The sequence below is a fragment of the Mytilus californianus genome, unplaced genomic scaffold (genome assembly GCF_021869535.1).
Source record: "Mytilus californianus isolate M0D057914Y unplaced genomic scaffold, xbMytCali1.0.p SCAF_5, whole genome shotgun sequence".
Taxonomy (NCBI): domain Eukaryota; kingdom Metazoa; phylum Mollusca; class Bivalvia; order Mytilida; family Mytilidae; genus Mytilus; species Mytilus californianus.
Genome location: NW_026262701.1, coordinates 112,228,077 through 112,250,906, shown reverse-complemented (window position 1 = coordinate 112,250,906; position 22,830 = coordinate 112,228,077). Strand labels below are relative to the sequence as shown.

The 22,830-nt window shown below is 32.8% G+C and overlaps 1 protein-coding gene across 2 annotated transcripts in view; it reads right to left on the bottom strand.

Annotated features, from left to right (window-relative positions):
- Nucleotides 1–22,830, bottom strand: part of LOC127700662 (sortilin-related receptor-like) — a 104,616-nt gene that overhangs the window by 22,901 nt on the left and 58,885 nt on the right. For both annotated transcript variants that reach the window (XM_052204228.1, XM_052204229.1), the window contains 7 exons: nucleotides 22,359–22,493; nucleotides 21,553–21,661; nucleotides 18,876–19,045; nucleotides 17,041–17,165; nucleotides 12,497–12,613; nucleotides 7,780–8,026; nucleotides 1,777–1,878 (listed from right to left, as the gene is read on the bottom strand). In XM_052204228.1, coding sequence (XP_052060188.1) covers nucleotides 1,777–1,878; nucleotides 7,780–8,026; nucleotides 12,497–12,613; nucleotides 17,041–17,165; nucleotides 18,876–19,045; nucleotides 21,553–21,661; nucleotides 22,359–22,493 — 1,005 coding nt within the window. The remainder of the gene's footprint in view (nucleotides 1–1,776; nucleotides 1,879–7,779; nucleotides 8,027–12,496; nucleotides 12,614–17,040; nucleotides 17,166–18,875; nucleotides 19,046–21,552; nucleotides 21,662–22,358; nucleotides 22,494–22,830) is intronic.

The window sequence follows — 22,830 nt, the reverse complement described above, 5'->3', positions numbered from 1 at the left end:
CCAAGAATTCAATTTTTGTTAAAATCAAACTTAGTTTAATTTTGGACCCTTTGGACCTTAATGTAGACCAATTTAAAAAACAGGACCCAAAATTAAAAATCTAAATACACGGTTAGATTTGGAATATCAAAGAACCCCAATAATTCAATTTTAGATGAAATCAAACAAAGTTAAATTTTGGACCCTTTTGACCTCAATATGAACCAATTTGATAACGGGGTCCACAAATAAAAATTCTAAATACATGGTTAGATTCAGCATATCAAAGAACCTCATATATTCAATTTTTGTTGAAATCAAACAAAGTTTAATTTTGGACCCCAATTTGGACCAACTTGAAAACTGGGCCAAAAATCAAAAATCTAAATACACGTTTAGATTCAGCATATCAAAGAACCTCATATATTCAATTTTTGCTAAAATCAAACAAAGTTGAATTTTGGACCCTTTGGACCTTAATGTAGACCAATTTGAAAACTGGACCCAAAATTAAAAATCTAAATACACTGTTAGATTCGGCATAACAAATAAATAAATGTGATCAAAGATTTTACAAATCTAATGCGCCATACTGTGCAATTAAAGATTACTTCTTGAAATTTTTCAATATTTGAAATTTGAAAAAAAAATAATATTTGAAGAATAATTCTTTTTAATTTCTGAAATCTGAAATGAGAAAAAATTGACCCCCCACAATTTCTTTTTATCCCCCCCCCCCCTTTTTTTCCCCCAAAAAATTCTTTCCCTCAAGATATGGCCATAATCTCAATTCAAATTTCCAATGGAGTTGGCAACCATAATTACCCATTTAAATTTACCATAGTGCTAACTTAATCTATTTTATAATAGAATTAAAAATATAGTGTCAAATCTTTCATATGGATTTTTTTGTAAAAAAAAAAGATGCAACATTTGCAGATATTTTTACTGGTCTTCCTTTATAAATATGCATTTCTTTAAACATAATTTAAAAGCAGTGTAAGGGAAGTAACCAAAACGTTGTATTTGGATTACCTCCCTTACACTGTTTTAAATGATCTTTATTGTTCATTAACCATTACTTTATACATAATTTAAAAGCAGTGTAAGGGAGATAATTTCAATGATGTATTTGATTTATCTCCCTTACACTGCTTTAAATTATGTTTTGTACTAAAGTATTTGTCCATTAACCAGGACAACCTTGTTTTTCCCCCTTTTTGCCCCTAATTCCTAAACGGTTTGAGCCATAACCCCCCAAAGCAAATCCTTGGTGGTATGGAAACTTGTAGTATAATTTCAGAGAGATCCATACACCGTTCCACAGTTATTGTCTGGAAACTAGAAAATGCTTATTTTTGGCCCCTAATTCCTTAACTGTTGGTACCATAACCCCCAAAATCAATCCCAACCTTCCTTTTGTGGTATTAAACCTTATGGTCAAATTTCAAAAAGATCCATTCACTTAAACTAAAGTTAGAGTGCGAAAACCAATGTGTCTTCGGACCACGACGCCATACGACGACGACGACGCCAACGCCAACGTCATACCAATATACGACCACAATTTTTTTTGCGGTCGTATAATAAAAACTGAGCAGAGTGTTTGAGACAGTGGGATGACTGATAAAGGCTTTTATTAGGGTGGTGATCAGAAAATAATGAAACATTATTCTTCTTGTATTACCTACCAAAAAAAACTTTCTGGTTCATTCAAATATCAATCTAGGTGGTACATGATTAACAACCTACAACTATTCCTTACTAGTAGTTCGAATGTAAACTACATTGACTTACTTTTAGATGGAACGTATGCTGCACTTGTTGATGGTCCTTCACCAAGATTGTTACTGGCACTTATGTAGAAAATGTAGGTCTCTGATGGACATAGATCACAAACTGAAATATTGATAAATAGGCTAGGATAAACTATATTTTATTACATAAAATACACATTCTATTCACAACAAGCATTCTGAGAGTATTGCATGGTAATACATAGTCCCCTACCGAGTAAAAATTCATTATACTGGAACAAAAAGCTAATTTTTTCTATAACTTGTCATGGTGTAAACAAAAAGAAAATATCAAGTCAATATCTTCAAGTATGACTAAAAACAGTGTGGAAAACTGATTAAATGAGTGAATTTTTCAAGTCCAAGGACCATAACTCAGCACAAAAATATCAGACCGAAACAAAATTTCGAACTTGATCTGTATAACTTGTCATGATAAAACTATATACCAATTATCAATCAATATCTTCAAGCATGATGAAAAAAAAGTGTGGAAAACACTTTAACATTAGATATGATTAATAGTTCTCTAAAATTAGATATGATGTAATACAGTGTATATCTATTTTCAAATTATAATCAAATATAATTAATAGTTCCAAATATTTTTTCTTTTATTTGTCACAAACTCATATAGATTTGTAACTTATCTATAAAATGTCAACAATTTTTATCTACACAATGTAATGTAATATATATACATTAATAAAAATAGATTATTATCTAATTGAAGGATTTCACTTCATAATTTTTTTATATATATATAGTATTCAGAAAATTAGTTTATACTAAATAACAAACAATCCTGCCAAAAAAATCTTCAAATAATTTAACAAAGAATGTCTTTTAAAAAATGAATTATCTCCCTTTGTACAGAAATATAGTTTAAAATAGTTCTCTTACATTAGATATGGTCCAGAGTTATGGTCCATATCTCTGGACTAAATCATCAGACCGGAACAAAATTCGAACTTGATCTATAACTTGTCATGGCAAAACTATATACCAAATATCAAATCAATATCTTCAAGAACGAAGAAAAAAAGTGTGGAAAGCTGATTTGCCGGACTGACGGATGGACAGAGGGACAGATGGACAGACGGACAGAGTGCAAACCTTAAAGTCCCCTTCGACTTCGTCGGTAGGGGACTAATAACAAAATGATTTGAGAAACAAGCAGTAAATGTTAATGTTAATCTATTTACTGACCTGGTCTTACTTACACATAATTAAACTGACAATGTAATGACAACAAGCATTCTGAGAGTATTGCATGGCAATACATAGTCCCCTACCGGGTAAAAATTCATTCTACTGGAACAAAATGCTAACTTGTTCTATAACTTGTCATGATGTAAACAAAAAGTAAATATCATGTCAATATCTTCAAGCATGACTAAAAAAAGTGTGGAAAACTGATTATATGAGTGAAAAAAACATTAGATATGATTAATAGTTCTCTAAAATTAGATATGATGTAATACAGTGTATATCTATTTTCAAATTATAATCAAATATAATTAATAGTTCCAAATATTTTTTCTTTCATTTGTTACAAACTAATATAGATTTGTAACTTATCTATAAAATGTCAACAACTTTTATCTACACAATGTAATGTATTGAAATATATACATTAATAAAAATAGATTATTATCATAATTTTTTTTTATATCTATAGCATTCAGAAAATTAGTTTATACTAAATAACAAACAAACCTGCCAAAAAATTCTTCAAATAATTTAACAAAGAATGCCTTTTAAAAAATGAGTTATCTCCCTTTGTACAGAAATCTGGTTTAACATAGTACTCTAACATTAGATATGGTCCAGAGTTATGGTCCATAACTCTGGACTAAATCATCAGACCGGGAACAAAATTCGAACTTGATCTATAACTTGTCATGGCAAAACTATATACCAAATATCAAATCAATATCTTCAAGAACGAAGAAAAAAAGTGTGGAAAGCTGATTTGCCGGACTGACGGATGGACAGAGGGACAGATGGACAGACGGACAGACGGACAGAGTGCAAACCTAAAAGTCCCCTTCGACTTTGTCGGTAGGGGACTAATAACAAAATGATTTGAGAAACAAGCAGTAAATGTTAATGTTAATCTGTTTACTGACCTGGTCTTACTTACACATAATTAAACTGACAATGTAATGACAACAAGCATTTTGAGAGTATTGCATGGCAATACATAGTCCCCTACCGGGTAAAAATTCATTCTACTGGAACAAAATGCTAACTTGTTCTATAACTTGTCATGATGTAAACAAAAAGTAAATATCATGTCAATATCTTCAAGCATGACTAAAAAAAGTGTGGAAAACTGATTATATGAGTGAAAAAAACATTAGATATGATTAATAGTTCTCTAAAATTAGATATGATGTAATACAGTGTATATCTATTTTCAAATTATAATCAAATATAATTAATAGTTCCAAATATTTTTTCTTTCATTTGTTACAAACTAATATAGATTTGTAACTTATCTATAAAATGTCAACAACTTTTATCTACACAATGTAATGTATTGAAATATATACATTAATAAAAATAGATTATTATCATAATTTTTTTTTATATCTATAGCATTCAGAAAATTAGTTTATACTAGATAACAAACAAACCTGCCAAAAAATTCTTCAAATAATTTAACAAAGAATGCCTTTTAAAAAATGAGTTATCTCCCTTTGTACAGAAATCTGGTTTAACATAGTACTCTAACATTAGATATGGTCCAGAGTTATGGTCCATAACTCTGGACTAAATCATCAGACGGAACAAAACTCAATCTTGATCTATAACTTGTCATGATAAAACTATATACCAAATATCAAATCAATATCTTCAAGAACGAAGAAAAAAAGTGTGGAAAGCTGATTTGCTGGACTGACGGATGGACAGACGGACAGACGGACGGAGTGCAAACCTAAAGTCCCCTTCGACTTCGTTGGTAGGGGACTAAAAACATTGTCCACATTTTCTGTTCATTAAAGAAAGTTGCTTACATGCAAGATTTGCATTTTAGATTTCTGTTGAACATTCTACCTATCTTCAGAATTTTAGGAACCTTGCGGTGTTTTGTTCTTTAGAAATTTGTAGTTGGTTGTTTTTAAAAGATAACTACTAAGTATGCAGTTATGTATTGTTTTTTTAAGGGAGCACTGCCTTCTTTCTATGTTGTATTTTATCTAGCTGAGCTTTGATGTATTGTTACTTTTTTAGCTCTTTTAAAGTCTTACATGCTTCTGGTACCTCATTAATTCATACTTGGTATATGACTGGAAATTTTTTTAGTAATTATTTGATTTGAAAATCATCAGTATACCTACCTTGACAAGACTTGTCCAACATACAGTCAGTACACCTACCTTGACAAGATATGTCTAAATTACTGTCAGTACACCTACCTTGACAAGATATGTCTAAAATACTGTCAGTACACCTACCTTGACAATACTTGTCCAACATACAGTCAGTACACCTACCTTGACAAGATATGTCTAAAATACATTGTACTGTCAGTACACCTACCTTGACAAGATATGTCTAAAATAATGTCAGTACACCTACCTTGACAAGATTTGTCTAACATACTGTCAGTACACCTACCTTGACAAGATATGTCTAAATACTGTCAGTACACCTACCTTGGCAAGATATGTCTAAAATACTGTCAGTACACCTATCTTGACAAGATTTCTCTAACATACTGCCAGTACACCTACTTTGACAAGATTTGTCCAACATACTGTCAGTATACTACCTTGACAACATTTGTCTAACATATTCTCAGTATACCTACCTTGACAAGATTTTCCAACATACTGTCAGTATACCTACCTTGACAAGATTTGTCTCACATACTGCCAGTACACCTACCTTGACAAGATTTGTCTAATATACTGTCAGTACACCTACCTTGACAAGATTTGTCCAACATACTATCAGTATACTACCTTGACAACATTTGTCTAACATACTGTTAGTATAACTACCATGACAAGATTTTCCAACATACTGTCAGTATACCTACCTTGACAAGATTTGTCTATCATCCTGTCAGTACACCTACCTTGACAAGATTTGTCTAATATACTGTCAGTATACCTACCTTGACAAGATTTGTCTAATATACTGTCAGTACTTACCTTGACAAGATTTGTCAAATATACAGTCAGTACACCTACCTTGACAAGATATGTCTAAAATACATTGTACTGTCAGTACACCTACCTTGACAAGATATGTCTAAAATAATGTCAGTACACCTACCTTGACAAGATTTGTCTAACATACTGTCAGTACACCTACCTTGACAAGATTTGTCTAACATCCTGTCAGTATACTACCTTGACAACATTTGTCTAACATACTGTTAGTATAACTACCTTGACAAGATTTTCCAACATACTGTCAGTATACCTACCTTGACAAGATTTGTCTAACATCCTGTCAGTACACCTACCTTGACAAGATTTGTCTAATATACTGTCAGTACACCTACCTTGACAAGATTTGTCTAATATACTGTCAGTATACCTACCTTGATAAGATTTGTCTAATATACTGTCAGTACACCTACCTTGACAAGATTTCTCTAATATACAGTCAGTACACCTACCTTGACAAGATATGTCTAAAATACATTGTACTGTCAGTACACCTACCTTGACAAGATATGTCTAAAATAATGTAAGTACACCTACCTTGACAAGATTTGTCTAACATACTGTCAGTACACCTACCTTGACAAGATATGTCTAAATACTGTCAGTACACCTACCTTGGCAAGATATGTCTAAAATACTGTCAGTACACCTATCTTGACAAGATTTCTCTAACATACTGCCAGTACACCTACTTTGACAAGATTTGTCCAACATACTGTCAGTATACTACCTTGACAACATTTGTCGAACATATTCTCAGTATACCTACCTTGACAAGATTTTCCAACATACTGTCAGTATACCTACCTTGACAAGATTTGTCTAACATACTGCCAGTACACCTACCTTGACAAGATTTGTCTAATATACTGTCAGTACACCTACCTTGACAAGATTTGTCTAACATACTGTCAGTATAACTACCTTGACAAGATTTTCCAACATACTGTCAGTATACCTACCTTGACAAGATTTGTCTAACATCCTGTCAGTACACCTACCTTGACAAGATTTGTCTAATATACTGTCAGCACACCTACCTTGACAAAGATTTGTCTAATATACTGTCAGTACACCTACCTTGACAAGATATGTCTAAAATAATGTAAGTACACCTACCTTGACAAGATTTGTCTAACATACTGTCAGTACACCTACCTTGACAAGATATGTCTAAATACTGTCAGTACACCTACCTTGGCAAGATATGTCTAAAATACTGTCAGTACACCTATCTTGACAAGATTTCTCTAACATACTGCCAGTACACCTACTTTGACAAGATTTGTCCAACATACTGTCAGTATACTACCTTGACAACATTTGTCGAACATATTCTCAGTATACCTACCTTGACAAGATTTTCCAACATACTGTCAGTATACCTACCTTGACAAGATTTGTCTAACATACTGCCAGTACACCTACCTTGACAAGATTTGTCTAATATACTGTCAGTACACCTACCTTGACAACATTTGTCTAACATACTGTTAGTATAACTACCTTGACAAGATTTTCCAACATACTGTCAGTATACCTACCTTGACAAGATTTGTCTAACATCCTGTCAGTACACCTACCTTGACAAGATTTGTCTAATATACTGTCAGCACACCTACCTTGACAAAGATTTGTCTAATATACTGTCAGTATACCTACCTTGACAAGATTTGTCTAATATACTGTCAGTACACCTACCTTGACAAGATTTGTCTAATATACTGTCAGTATACCTACCTTGACAAGATTTGTCCAACATACTGTCAGTATACATACCTTGACAAGATTTTCCAACATACTGTCAGTATACATACCTTGACAAGATTTATCCTTATCTCCTTTAGTAATTATCTGGTCTTGTCCCCAGCTGTCAACATATTTTACAATATAATTCTTCACTTTGTTTTCCATGGGCAGCAAACTCCAAGTTAAGCTCACACAAGAGATATTGGTAAATTTTGCAACAAAGTTTGTCACATCCTTTCTTATTCTGTCTGAGTGGTATGTCACATCAACGCTTTTAGATCGCAGACTCTCTCCAGCAACAGTTGAGGAAGTCACCTTTAAAAAATATAAAACACATTGTAATGACAGTTTTTGTGTGGTCATTGAAAGCAAATGTAGTATTATTTGTTATAAGGATTGTTTAATTTGCAGTTATTTGTCGATTACATCTTGAAGAGAAACAAAGAACAATACTGTAAAAGTTTTTTTAAATACATCACCCACAACAAAATCCATAAAATAACCTTTCTTCATGAGAACTTATAGAATACATTAGCCATGAGTAAATAGAAATATCTTACCCTTAACCTTTCTTTATGCAATATAGAGAAAACATGTGCCATGAGTACATGGTATACCTTACCCAACCAACCATAAAATAACATTTCTTTAAGGAATATAAAGAAAACCTATGCCATGAGTATGTGGTATAACCTTACCCAACCAACCATAAAATAACCTTTCTTTAAGGAATATATATAAAAAAATGTGCCATGAGTACATATGGTATAACCTTACCCAACCAACCATAAAATAACCTTTCCTTAAGGGTATTTAAAGAAAACATGTGCCATGAGTATATGGTATAGCCTTTGTTTTGATATTGTAATTATCATATTTATTTATCTTGGCCTATTTTGTTTTGTGTGGCCTTATAATGTTTATATAATTGGGTTATAGTTGTTTACAAAATAATGTTATAATAGTGCAGTTTAGAAATCACTGGAACAATCATAGATACTGATGGAACGATTAGAACTTTCTATTTGACTAACATAATAATTCCGGAATGATCATAATCAATGATGTGTAATTTAAACTTCTATAATATTCTAGAAGTTTCCCTTCTACAGTTTTCTAGGAGTTTCCCTTCTATAGTTTTCTAGGAGTTTCCCTTCTACAGTGATCTAGAAGTTTCAGTGACAACTATATATACAGACACCGAAATTAGACAGATTAGACATTAATATACTTGGATTCTAAGAAGATCTCTAGAGTTGTTGAATTGACACTTTTATTTACGTTAACTACATCATACTAAATTGTGAACTTATTGGACATATTCCGTTAAAGTTAAGAGAAGAATTCCTGATAAAGAAAAGACAAAGGATCATACATATATTTTAACAGTTAAGTTGACATTTCTTGTAAAATTGTATAATAAATCTTGTTAAATTTTATTATTGATTTGTGTCTTTTGTTGGCTATAATTTAAAGGTTATTTCTGGCCGTAACTCCTTACCCAACCAACCATAAAATAAACTTTCCTCAAGGGTATTTAAAGAAAACATGTGCCATGAGTATATGGTATTACCTTACCCAAACAATCATAATTTCTAATACAATTTGTTTGTAACAAAGAATTTGATTGGCCTTTGTCTTGAGGGGGTAGATTCCACAGCGTACTGGTCTGTAACTAAGGTAAACCTTTATATTTAATTCTGGAATGCTTTGGTATGTGATTTCTTCAAACAAACCCAAAGAGTCAAATTTTTTACCTACAAACCTTCTTTTTGTCAATATTTATATCATTCTGAAGTGTACCCAAAGTCCAAATAAGTCAAGTGTTTACGTTTGAAGCAGGGAGTGTACTTGCTCCAATTAGATGCCAAAGACATGAAGAAAGTTTCACGGATATTTTTATCTATGACAAAATGAAACCAAAATAATAATTAAAGTTGGACATTTTGATTAAGTTGCATTAGAATAGAGAGAACTGTATTGTATTTTAAGCCTATGTCAAACTAAGTTTTATTGTCGTAAAACCGTTTACCTATCACCGCTACAATGTTAACTCAATTTGCGACAGTAAAACCTCCCTTTATGTAGTCCAAGCTTAAAATACAATAAAGTTAACTCCTAAATAACTTCTCCTCCAGGGAACTTATTTTCAGCAATCATCATATCAAATAATTACCTAATATCAATGGACTGAGGCAAACTTGAATTAAAGAACCTTAGTGAGCGCGCTCACATACCCCACGTCCCCACATTGTCATTGGAGAAATAAAATAAGTGTAAGAAAAAAAAATTGTATAAGAAAAAAAAATTGAATCATAATTTCCTGTCAATATGCAAATCTACATAGTATGTCCTTATTATCAACAAAGTTTCATGAAATTCTGTTGTGTGGTTTCAGAGGAGTTGTGATGACAAACTGTTGCAAAAGTACATTGAAGCAAATAAGTTCAAAGGGGTGTAACACTAAGAAAAAAAAATGAATCGTAATTTCCTGTCGATATGCACAACTACATAAAGTGTCCTTATTATCTAATTTTCATGAAATTCTGTTGTGTGGTTTCAGAGGAGTTGCGATGACAAACTGTTGCAGTAGTACATTAAAGCAAATAAGTTCAAAGGGGCGTAACTCCTGGAAAAAAAATTGTATCAAAATTTCCTGTCGATATGCACATCTACGTAGTATGTCCTTATTATCTGAAAAGGTTTCATGAAATTCTGTTGTGTGGTTTGAGAGGAGTTGCGATGACAAAAGGTTGCAGTAGTATATTGGGCAAATAAGTTCAAAGGGGAGTAACTCCTGGAAAAAAAATTGAATCGTAATTTCCTGTCGATATGCACATCTACGTAAAATTGAGAATGGAAATGGGGAATGTGTCAAAGAGACAACAACCCGACCACAGAACAGACAACAGCAGAAGGCCACCAACAGGTCTTCAATGCAGCGAGAAATTCCCGCACCCGGAGGCGTCCTTCAGCTGGCCCCTAAACAAATATATATACTAGTTCAGTGATAATGAACGCCATACTAAACTCCAAATTGTACACAAGAAACTAAAATTAAAAATAATACAAGACTAACAAAGGCTAGAGGCTCCTGACTTGGGACAGGCGCAAAAATGCGGCGGGGTTAAACATGTTTATGAGATCTCAACCCTCCCCCTATACCTCTAGCCAATGTAGAAAAGTAAACGCATAACAATACGCACATTAAAATTCAGTTCAAGAGAAGTCCGAGTCTGATGTCAGAAGATGTAACCAAAGAAAATAAACAAAATGACAATAATACATAAATAACAACAGACTACTAGCAGTTAACTGACATGCCAGCTCCAGACTTCAATTAAACTGATTGAAAGATTATGTCTTCATCATATGAATATCAGGCACAATCCTTCCCGTTAGGGGTTTAGTATCATACCATCATAACATATATGAGAAGAACATAACCCGTGTCATGCCAACAACTGGTTTTTAAATAAATGTGTTTAGTGCCGATGCAAAGACCCTATAAGTGAATCAATATTAACGCCAAAATATGCAATCTTTAATGACCTGACAACAGTATCGTAACTATATCCCTTCTTAATAAGTCTATTTAAAGGTTTTGTTAGTTTCAGAGGTGAATACTGACATTTTTGTGCTTTATAAAGAATATTTCCATAAAAAATTGGATGTGAAATACCTGAACGTATAAGAAGTCTGCATGTTGAGCTATATTTACGAATGATGTCCTTATTAACTGAAAAGGTTTCATGAAATTCTGTTGTGTGGTTTGAGAGGAGTTGCGATGACAAAAGGTTGCAGTAGTATATTGAGCAAATAAGTTCAAAGGGGTGTAACTCCTGGAAAAAAAATTGAATTGTAATTTCCTGTCGATATTCACATCTACGTAGTATGTCCTTATTATCTGAAAAGGTTTCATGAAATTCTGTTGTGTGGTTTGAGAGGAGTTGCGATGACAAACTATTGCAGTAGTACATTAAAGTAAATAAGTTCAAAGGGGCGTAACTCCTAGAAAAAAAATTGAATCGTAATTTCCTATTGATATGCACAACTACATAGTATGTCCTTATAATCTAAAAAGGTTTCGTGAAATTCTGTTGTGTGGTTTGAGAGGAGTTGCGATGACAAGAAATAGGACTGATGGACTAACGGACTGACGGACTGACGGACGGACAGACGGACGGGTCAAAAACATTATACCCTCCACAACTTGTTGCGTGGGGTATAATTATGTACACACTGTTCAAGGGGATCATTTCTTCATGAAAAAGTGTCAAACTCAAGAAGAAGTAACAGTTATCAACACCAAATGCAGCTTATTTTCATCAATCCAATCAATGTTAGCAAAGTGGGAATTTCAGTTATTGCAAATTTTACTGTAAGAAAAGCATGTTGAACTGTCAGCTGTTGCTCACAAACGATACCCCAACAATAAGCATTAAACAAACAGGAAGTTGAAGAGTATTGGATGTGAAAACGCATCGCAGAGTATATCATGCTCTCATGAAGCCTGATACCAAATTTCAGGAAGCTCAGATTTGCAGTTCCTGAGAAAAAATGTGATAAAACGTTAATGGAACAGAATGAGAGATGGAAGGAATAGATAGACAGGGGTTAAACAATACACAAAAAGGGTGCCATAGCTCTGGAATAAATGTCAGTATCCTATTTGAAAAAAAACATCCATTTATCAAGTTCTGTTATCCTGAAAAATGAATTTGTTTAAATCTTTTACCAATTACTAATTGGTTTCCATTAGAATTATTACAAAAGTAAACTTACCCAAATACTATATTTGTGTCCATATACAACGTTTAATGGCAAAATTAGTCCTTTGGTCATCTGTCCAACTATAGATTTGTAGCTTGTCGCTTTCGTTTTTTTATCCTGACAATAAATCTGTAAAAAATTGTAAAGTAATAGAATTCAAACAAAAGTAATATTAAGAAATAGGAGAAGTGGGATAATTTGTGAATTTACATTCCAATGTTTACCCCTACTGACCTAAGTAATATTGTACTAAAAGCCCAGAAATCACTATATCATCCATGTAAATTCATCGAACTCTTAAACAAACTTATTAGTAAAGGTCAGCTTATTAATGTTGTAATAAGATCTTTGTATGTTTTTTACATTGGCACAAATATTGATTTTGTCATCAACAAATTAAAACATTACTAAATTTGTATTCTTTTCGAATGTTTTTTTTGGGATTAACATGATACATATTTATTATAAGGTTAAATCCAAACTATCCTTCTGCCTGTCGATACTTTTATTTTGGCATTGCACAAGTCATGTCTTCTTTGACTGTCCATGGCATTAAAACACTAAATCCCTGGGATGAGTTTTAATTGATTTTAGTCTCTGATGCATGATTTTTTATTATTATTGCGAACCCAATGAAAGTTTTCCACAGTGCCATCTCTATCTTGCCCAGGTATTTAAACTTTTGTAAGTTCACCAGTCCTATTGAATAAATACAATAGCTATTGTTCTCTGTGTAGTTTATTCTCTGGGACCTTTAAATTTCTTCTAAGAGAAATCTATCATTCATTGATTAAATTACCTGAGTAAAAAAATTATCTTATATACAGACAAAAATACTTTTTTTATACTCATTAACTGCGTGTGATGATGTATTTATTCAATACCAATAATATATTTTCATTCAGTTTAATATGAACATTGATTCAATCAAAAAAAGTTGATTTCTGACAAAACTTTCAACATTGTTCCTTTTAAAAAAAAATTTGTTTGACATGAATAAAAACTTGAAAATTATGATGTTTCAAATTAAGATCTTTTTAAATGTATTCTATAACTAAACACAAAAAAATCAAATTTCAATAGGAACATTGATAAAACTTTTGTTAGAAATCAACTTTTTATGATTGAATCAATGTTTATATTAAACTGAATGAAAATATATTATTGATTATTGATATATAAATTTAAAGGTCAAGATAGAGATGGCACTGTGGAAAACTTTCATTGGGTTCGCAATTATTGTTTTAGGCTTTTAACTAGATTTCAGTAACTGCGAGAACTCTCAAATCGTACTTTCTTGCTAATTTGACCTGTTGACACAATTTGTAATGCATTTTTGTTATTCAATGTTTACTTATTTTGTGTTATATCTCGTCTCACTATTTTAATATGTACCACCTTTGATAAGTATTTAGTATGACAATAAATTTTCACTCCTGTACTTTTGTAAAATATATAAAAACAAGAGGCTGACAGAGTGACAGCAAACCGGATTTTCCTGCAGAGGTCGAACCCTGAACAGTTGAGCAAGTATGGACACTATACTTAAGCTTAAACAGCTCTGAATTTAGATTGTGATTGAATATATGACACAGCATAGTTTTGTGACATTTACCTATTATGGTCCAATATCCAAAATCTAAGTACATATTAGAATCAGCATATCAAAGAACCCCAAGAATTCAATTTTTGATGAATTCAGACAAAAATTTAATTTAGGACCCTTTGGACCTCAATGTGGTATTCTCTTATCAATAATGAAAAGAAATACAGGTTTAGATTAAGCATTTCAAAGAACCTTATATATATATTCAATTTATGTTGAAATCAAACACAGTTTAATTTTAGACCCCGATTTGGACCAACTTGAAAACTGGGCCCAAAATCAGAAATCTAAATATATGTTTATTTTAATAGACAATATAAGCTTAGTTTTTAAAGGAGTTCACTTCATCAAAAAAAAAAATATATAGCATTCAGAAAATTAGTTTTTACAGAATAACAAACAAACTTGCCACAAAATTCTTCAAACAATTTACCAAAGAAAAGAAGAAAAAAATCCAAAATTTTATTTATTCATTTATGCTCAATAAATGAGGCAAAACCAAAACCACAAAAAATATTGAGACTCGTTAGCCACAATCCTATAATTGATGATCTGAAGAGATGTCAACATATGGTTAGATTGTGGGAAACTAGTATGTGACTTAGCATTGTCTATTGACAGACCACAGGAAGCCTCGAAAGTAGAGGTAAGTCACTTGGGTCTAGGTGGTGACTGAAATGGTACCTTGTTGATGTCTCTCATAATGGTATAAACCGAATCTCTAAGATCCTTCAAAGTAGAAGAAGTATCCTCAGCCTCAGGATCCTTACTGGAATTGGTAGAAGAACGATCAATTTCAGAAGAAGAAGGGATAGAAACAGGAACAGAAAGTTGTGAAACATTCTGAGAGTCCTGAACATGCTGAACTATATTATCACCTTCTTCATCAGAAGTAAAACCTTCTTCCTGACTACCTGGGGCCACTGAAAAACCTTCTTCCTGACTACCTGGGGCTACTGAAAAACCTTCTTCCTGACTACCTGGGGCCACTGAAAAACCTTCTTCCTGACTACCTGGGGCCATTGAAAAATGTTCTTCCTCATCACTGTACTCCTGATCACTTTCATGATTATGATCTGGAGGGGTGTGAAATCACTGGAGAGCTGGACTTATTGGCATTATTCTCTAGGGTTCAAAGGCATCAGATGAAATAGACTGACGAAAGTGGTCCAGAATACTCCTTAACCCATCTAAAGAGGCACCAGAGTCGTTAACCTGATTAACCTCATACCTAACAGAAGAGGTAGGCAGAGCAGCAGGTACAGATACACTACTACTACAACTAGATGACACTGCTGAATGAGGAGCAGAAACTTACAGACTAGAAGAAGCAATCTGAGGACTAACAACAGGAGTAGTAATTGGTCCACAATAAGGCCAGAAACCTGGAAACCCTGACCAGGAAAACTCGGACTAGGAAAAAACAGACACAGTGGTGTCAACTGGCATAGAAACTGTGATTTGATTTGATTTTTGGGGTTTACCGCCACTTTCAAGCACCGCTTTTGGGCTATTTCGTGGTGGCCAGTTTTTATTGGTGGAGGAAGCCGGAGTGCCCAGAGAAAACCACCGACCTTCGATAGGAAAACTGACAATCATAGTCAATTAAGATTGGAGTCAGTACACCCACATGCGCTGGATTCAAACTCACAACCTCAGTGTTGACTGGCTAGTGATTACAGTAGTAACTACTTAAACCACTCGGCCACCGAGGCCCCCTGTGTGAGTAACAGTGTTAATGGTAGGGATACCTTCATCGTAACCGACAGAACCTGTATAGAGGGTCTGATGACCAGTATTAGTAGTCACCAAAGTTGGAACTTTGGTTAATTGACTATAAATATTAGGAGGGACTCCCCGACTTACTGTTGTTGCAGCCACAGGGTAGGGTAACGACCCATCTAGAAATACATCATTGCCTGTAATGGCCTTGAATGGACTGGAAGCAATAAAATAATAGCAATAAACAATGGTATAGGGGATACCTACAATATTCAAACTACTGAAAAAAGTTTTCTCTGTAAATATAGTGAAAGCAAAAAATTAACACATGTGTCTTTGCGCAGGCGGAAGTTAAATGGATGATATAAAGGCATAGTTATATGAGCACAGGTCATCCCTTATTTCTCATTGGATGATATTTTTATTTGGGGATTCTGCCTGTCAGCAGATGGATCTACGTAGAATTTATGATGGTAAGGTATTCATTGATCTAAAATCATCAACATCATAATTGACCTCTAGATTGTCAGAATAACAATGTTTTAAAATTTGCAAAGTTTTGATTGATGGATTCTCACGTTATTGCACTGAAAAGGCTGAGAGCTGTCTGCAAACACACTGTACTACCCAAAATAAATAATTGTCTTTTTTTAAGGGAAAACCTATTGTAAAACAGGTACAACTGTATCAATAAAAAATATTATGTGTTTTCTTTAAAAATTGGGACTGTCTGGATATTTTATGTTGTCCAAGTATAATGATATTTCCAATTCTACTGCTTGGGTATGTACTTTACATTTCACCGAACTATTCAATTTGGTCTGCATATTTAGGTTTAAGATTGAAAAATGCCTTGAATGAATTAGTATCTACCATATACATGCGTTGAAGTATGTATAGAATAGAGAATGGAAATGGGGAATGTGTCAAAGAGACAATAACCAAACCAAGGAGCAGAAAACAGCCCAAGGCCACCAGTCGGGCATCTTGAGGTTGGCTTCAGCTGACCCCTAAACAATAATGTATACTTGTTCAGCAAAATGGCCACCACATTAAAATCGGAAACATACAATTCGGAAATATTATTATACTTGTTATCCATTCGTTTGATGTGTTTGAGCTTTTGATTTTGCCATTTGATTAGGGACTTTCCTTTTTGAATTTTCCTCGGAGTTCAGTATTTTTGTGATTTTACTTTATACAAATGAAACAAAATTAAAAAACATACCATATAACTAACTATTGTACCACCACTGTTACTTGGAGATGTCCATTGAACACTGATAGGACTGTTTATATCTGTTGTGTCTACAGTGTCTATTATGGCTTTAACATTGGATGGTGGGTCTGGTACTGAAATAGAATAAAACCTTGTCACCATTGTAGCAAACTGTAATATTTAAAAAATCAAAAGGGAGCTTCCTTTCATCTATCCCCACAATAATGTAAAGTTTGGAGGAAATCAATTTTGGAATATCTGGGATAGTGCACGATTTGTAAAAAATTGTCATAATTCTAAGGGTCAAAGCTATGACACTTTCGAAAGACAAAGCAAATAAACTGTTAACACAGAGATATATCTCACCTTTTTGTACTTTTAATAATGCAAATGTTGAAATTAAAATAGCAATACTTTAACATGTAAGTTATGCAAATATTCAAAGTCAATGAACCATGACTGAAGATACATGGCAAAACAATCTCCATGGAAATGAGATGTGCTAATGCTAATACAACTGCATACCAAATACCATAGACTCATCATAAGTCGTTCCCTTTCAACAAACCTAAACACAAACATTAACATTGGCCTACCACTAATGGTTCCCCTTGAACTGACCTAATCACAAACTAATACATGTAAACTAAGCAAAAGTTTCAAAGTCAATAGACCATGACTGAGGGGGCAGAGCCAAATAATCTCCATTGAAATGAGATATGACAATGCTTATACAACTGCATACCAAATATCATTGACCTTCCACTAACGGTTCCCCTTAAACTGACCTACCGTAATCACAAACTAATACATGTAAACTAAGCAAAAGTTTCAAAGTCAATAGACCATGACTGAGGGGGCGGAGCCAAATAATCTCCATGGAAATGAGATATGCAGATGCTTATACAACTGCATACCAAATATCATTGACTTACCACTAGTGGTTCCCCATAAACTGATCTAATCACAAACTAATACATGTAAACTAAGCAAAAGTTTCAAAGTCAATAGACCATGACTGAGGGGGCAGGGCCAAATAATCTCCATGGAAATGAGATGTGTCAGTGCTAATACAACTGCATACCAAATATCATTGACCAACCACTAGTGTTTGTCCTTAAACTAGACCTAATCACAAACTAATACATTGTTGACACTGCCGCTGTCGCCGCTGTCGCCGCCGGAAACAGCATACCTATGTCTCGCTTTTTGACTCTGTCAAGGCAAGACAAAAATTGAAAAAATTGAAAGGGAGCTTTTTCCCGTCAATTCTAATGTTATGTCAAAGTTTTATGAGAATTGGTTAATGTGATTTATCGTACAAAGTGTTGACAGAAGGACAGATGGATATACCATAATACTATATGAAAATGAAACAAAACAGCTGGCATATATAATAAGTTTGAATCAAGAAAATGTTGTTTAAAATAAAAAGAAATTGCATAGTTTTTTATCAATGTATAAATGTAATAGGATATTTCACTAATATAGTAATTTCAATAAACACAACACTACTGCAAACATAAAGAAAAATCATTGCATTTTCCTGTAAGTAGTCTGTTCTCATAAACATGATTTTATTGGCAGGCGGAAAGTCCTCAGAAATGATGGTGTCATTGGTTCAGTAGTTCGTCAGAAAAAAACTTTCTTTACATTTTCAATGTAGATTTAAGATGAAGAACAGCAATAAAAACACTGTTCCTTTGTTTTTTGTGTTTTTTGCTGTGCATGTATTGATTTTGTGTCATGCATGGATATACGGTATACCATATCCTTTCTTTTCTATTAAATCACCATCAAAGGCCAATTATAAGATATGGTGTGTTATATAATTTTTGTCCTACCTGCTTCAGTTGTAGAAAATTTCGATATCCTATGTGGTCTATGTATGGTTTTATCATAAACCACAAACACTGTTACAAAATATTTGGTCAAAGGTTTCAAGCCTGTTATGGTACAACCATTCTCCATAGAACATTTTGTTACATTTTTTGATGTTGTATCACTTGGATCCCTAAAAATAGAGGAAATGTTAATTTTACATGTTTCTCACCCTCAACAAATGAAATTATCAGCATGTATAAAGAATTTTCCTTTTTCACATAATTTTATGGACTTCTTGTTTGTTAATATAAAAATAAGGAGATGTGGTATGATTGCTAATGAGACAACTATCCATCTAAGTTCAAATGAAGTGAATGTAAGCAAGTATAGGAAACCATACAGCCTTCAACAATGAGAAAAACCCATACAAACTGACTTAATGGGCACTAATTGCGCCCCTTTAATAGCCGATTTATTCCTGTATTGCTATGAATCACAGTTTATGGCCAAACTCAGTAAAGACATGTCATTGTTACATTTGGTTGACACATTCAACAATACCTACCATTATCTTGATGATACTTTTTTAGTTGAATAATCCAGAGTTCTCTAAATATACTACCGAAATTTACCCAAAGGAATTTACCTAAAATAAATCTAACATAAACAGCAGTAGTTTTCCTTTTCTAGATTTAGACATTTCAATTTCTATAGGGAAACTCCATACTAAAATTTACAACAAAAAAGATTTTTCATTCCCTAATGCTATTGTTAATTTTTCATTCCCTAATGCTATTGTTAATTTTCTTTTTTTTGACAGCTATGTTCCTTTGGCTACATCATACGGTGTTTATATATTCCAACTCGTTCGTAATGCCTGTGTGTGTAGTGATGTCATAGATTTTAACGAAAGTAATGAATGCATCACTGGTAAATTATTAAGTCAGGGATTTCGTTACCATAAATTACTCAAAACTTTTACCAAAAATTTTCATAGATACAAAAATTTGATTAGTAAATTTGGCTGTACCTGTAGAAAACTTATTAAAAAAGGTATTTCACATCCTAAATTTTACGGTAATATTGTACTAAAAGCGGGGAAATCACTATGTGATCCATGTAAACTCATCGAACCTTTAAACAAACTTATTAGTAAAGGTTATCTTATTAATGTTGTAATAAGATCTTTGAATATTGTTTACTTTAGCACTAACATCGATTTTGTCATCAACAAATTAAAACATAACTAAATTTGTATTCTTTGCGAATGTTTTTTGGGATGTATAAACACACATCCACGTTTATTTTAGCTTTCAGTAACTGCAAGTACTCTCAAATTGTACTTTTGTGTTAATTTGACCTGTTGACACAATTTGTAATGCATTTCTGTAATTTAATGTTTACTTATTTTGTGTTATATCTTGTCTCGCTATTTTTAATATGTTCCACCTTTGTAAGTATTTAGTATGACGATAAATTTTCACTTCTGTACTCGTACTCTGAACAACAAATTTATTAATTTTGTAAAAAAATGTTTCCTTCCGTACTAACAACAAAATTATTATATTTAAATTTACCTGTGTACATTGTTTTATTTAACGTGATTTTGTCCCAAGTAAGAGTTGTCTTATTGACACTCTTCCTAGATCTTTTTTATTACTACCTGTAACGTCTATGTTATATAGGCATTTATGTTTTAACATGGTATTTATATTGTGTCATAGATCAAACTTACTCGTTTGATCTATGTTTACTTGTTTTTGTTTAAATGTCTTTTTGATCGAGTTAAGCCATTTCAATTGATATTTTATAGTGTGCCTTTTTATGTTGTAATGTTTCACTACTGTCTCAGGTTAGGGTGAAGGTTGGCGCCTGTTAAAATGTTTAAACTGGCTGCATTTTTATGCACCTGTCTTAAGTCAGGAGCCAGTTGTTCAGTGGTTGTTGTTTGTTGGTGTGGTTCATAGGTGTTTCTCGTTTTTTTATATAGATTAGACCGTTGGTTTTCCTGCTTGAATTGTTTTTACAATAGTCATTTTTGGGCCCTTTATAGCTTGCTGTTTGGTGTGAGTCAAAGCTCCGTGTTGAAGGATGTACTTTGACCTATAATTGGTAAATTTTTAGACATTGTGACTTGGATTGACAGTTGTCTCATTGGCACTCATACCACATCTTCTTATTTACATTAAGCAGAAAACTTAACATTGAAAATTACTAATTAATTCAAAGTCACTGGACCATGACCTAGGGGCAGGGCCTCAAAATAGTTGTCACACAGATATGATAGTAATGTGACTTCATACAAAATATCAATGATTTAACGCAAGAATTTAATGTTCAATGGCAAATATTACATATACAGGATGAGTCATATGAATGTTTTATGAATATGAACCCTGCTTTGAACAAGACTGATATACTGAGTTGGATTTTTAATGTGCTGGTTCACAATGTAACAATTAGCAGGAAGACATAACATCCTATTCAGACATTTCAGACTAAGAGCTGACTGGTCTTTGCTCTTATTTTTAAATGCCATGTGCTTATCAAAGAAGTATCAAGTACAGATTTTCAAGTCTTTGGTTTGACCCAGTTGTGGATAAAAGTGTTGAACTCACACTATTCAGACAATCACACTACTGAGGCAGTCCTTATCAGATAGAAGGTTGAAAAGTGATGGTAATTTATCGTACTTACATGTATGATACAATATAAGTGGATCCAGGTATTGTCAAGACAGCTGCCCAGCTTATAGTCAAATTATTTCCTCCGGCCAGTATCAATCTAACCTGTGGTGCTATTGACCCTGTAAAATAACATATTGGAAAAAATCAATAAATTTTTTTATTTGCTATAAAAGAATTTCTGTTCCTTCACAAAATATTTGTATTAAGAGAGAGAGAAAATTTAATTTATATTTTTCCAAAAATTTCCTCCACTAAAATAAATTGGTTTGCAGTAAATTTTTTTCAATCAAGTAAAAATAAAAAAATATTATGAATAAGTTGTATAACATTAATTGTTATAATTTAACAGATTACTATGATATATCTATGATACAACAACTCACACAGTGGTTGGTATGATACTGTCTTGTCTGTCCATGTCTGTCGTTACCTTCTACTCTAAACATGTTTTAAAGGTATTTATTGTGATATCATTAAAATGCTTGTTTTTAAAATGTATATGTTTTATCTATATTGTGCATGTATTGTCTTATGTGTGTAATGTGTATTTATGTGTAGTATCTATGTCCATTTTAAAAGCTCTAACGAGCTTATGTTTGTATGTTATATATATGAACCGTCTACCAATATTGCTTTGAATTGAATTGAAGGTCTTCTTCGAAAGTAAAAGTAGATTTTCCTAATAGAATTGAAACAATTCTTTCAAGTCATGTTCTATATTCATTATAATATAGGTACACTTTATAACTGTCAATACCTTCATACCAACAATTACTGAGATTTTTCAAACTAGATGGCTTATTTATAATGACCTACCATCTCCACACTTGTTCTCATCATCACCATATAGACAAGTGGATGACCCATCACATACATTCATCCAATGAATACAAGCACTGCTGTATTTACACTGGTAGTATTTAACTGGGTCACAGTCTGTTGTCTTGTTGCCTGAAAATACATTACAACAACTTCAGATTTACAGTATTCTAAAATTTCTTGAACTTTCAGCTTTTACTGTGAAAGTTTACAGTATGTTGACATGTTACATATAAAAATTTATTTTCTAAAGTTTTCCATTGAAGATCTTCTATTGCAATTTAAGGAAAATAAATGGGGAATGTGTCCATGGGACACAGATGATGGCCCCCCCTTGCATATAACGTTATAAAGGGACATAACTCAAGAACGGTAAAAGTGACGCTACACAAATTTGTACTTGATCTGAGTTTTGTGGTAATAAGCATTGTGTATAAGTTTCATAAAATTTGGTTGAAGCAAACCTAAG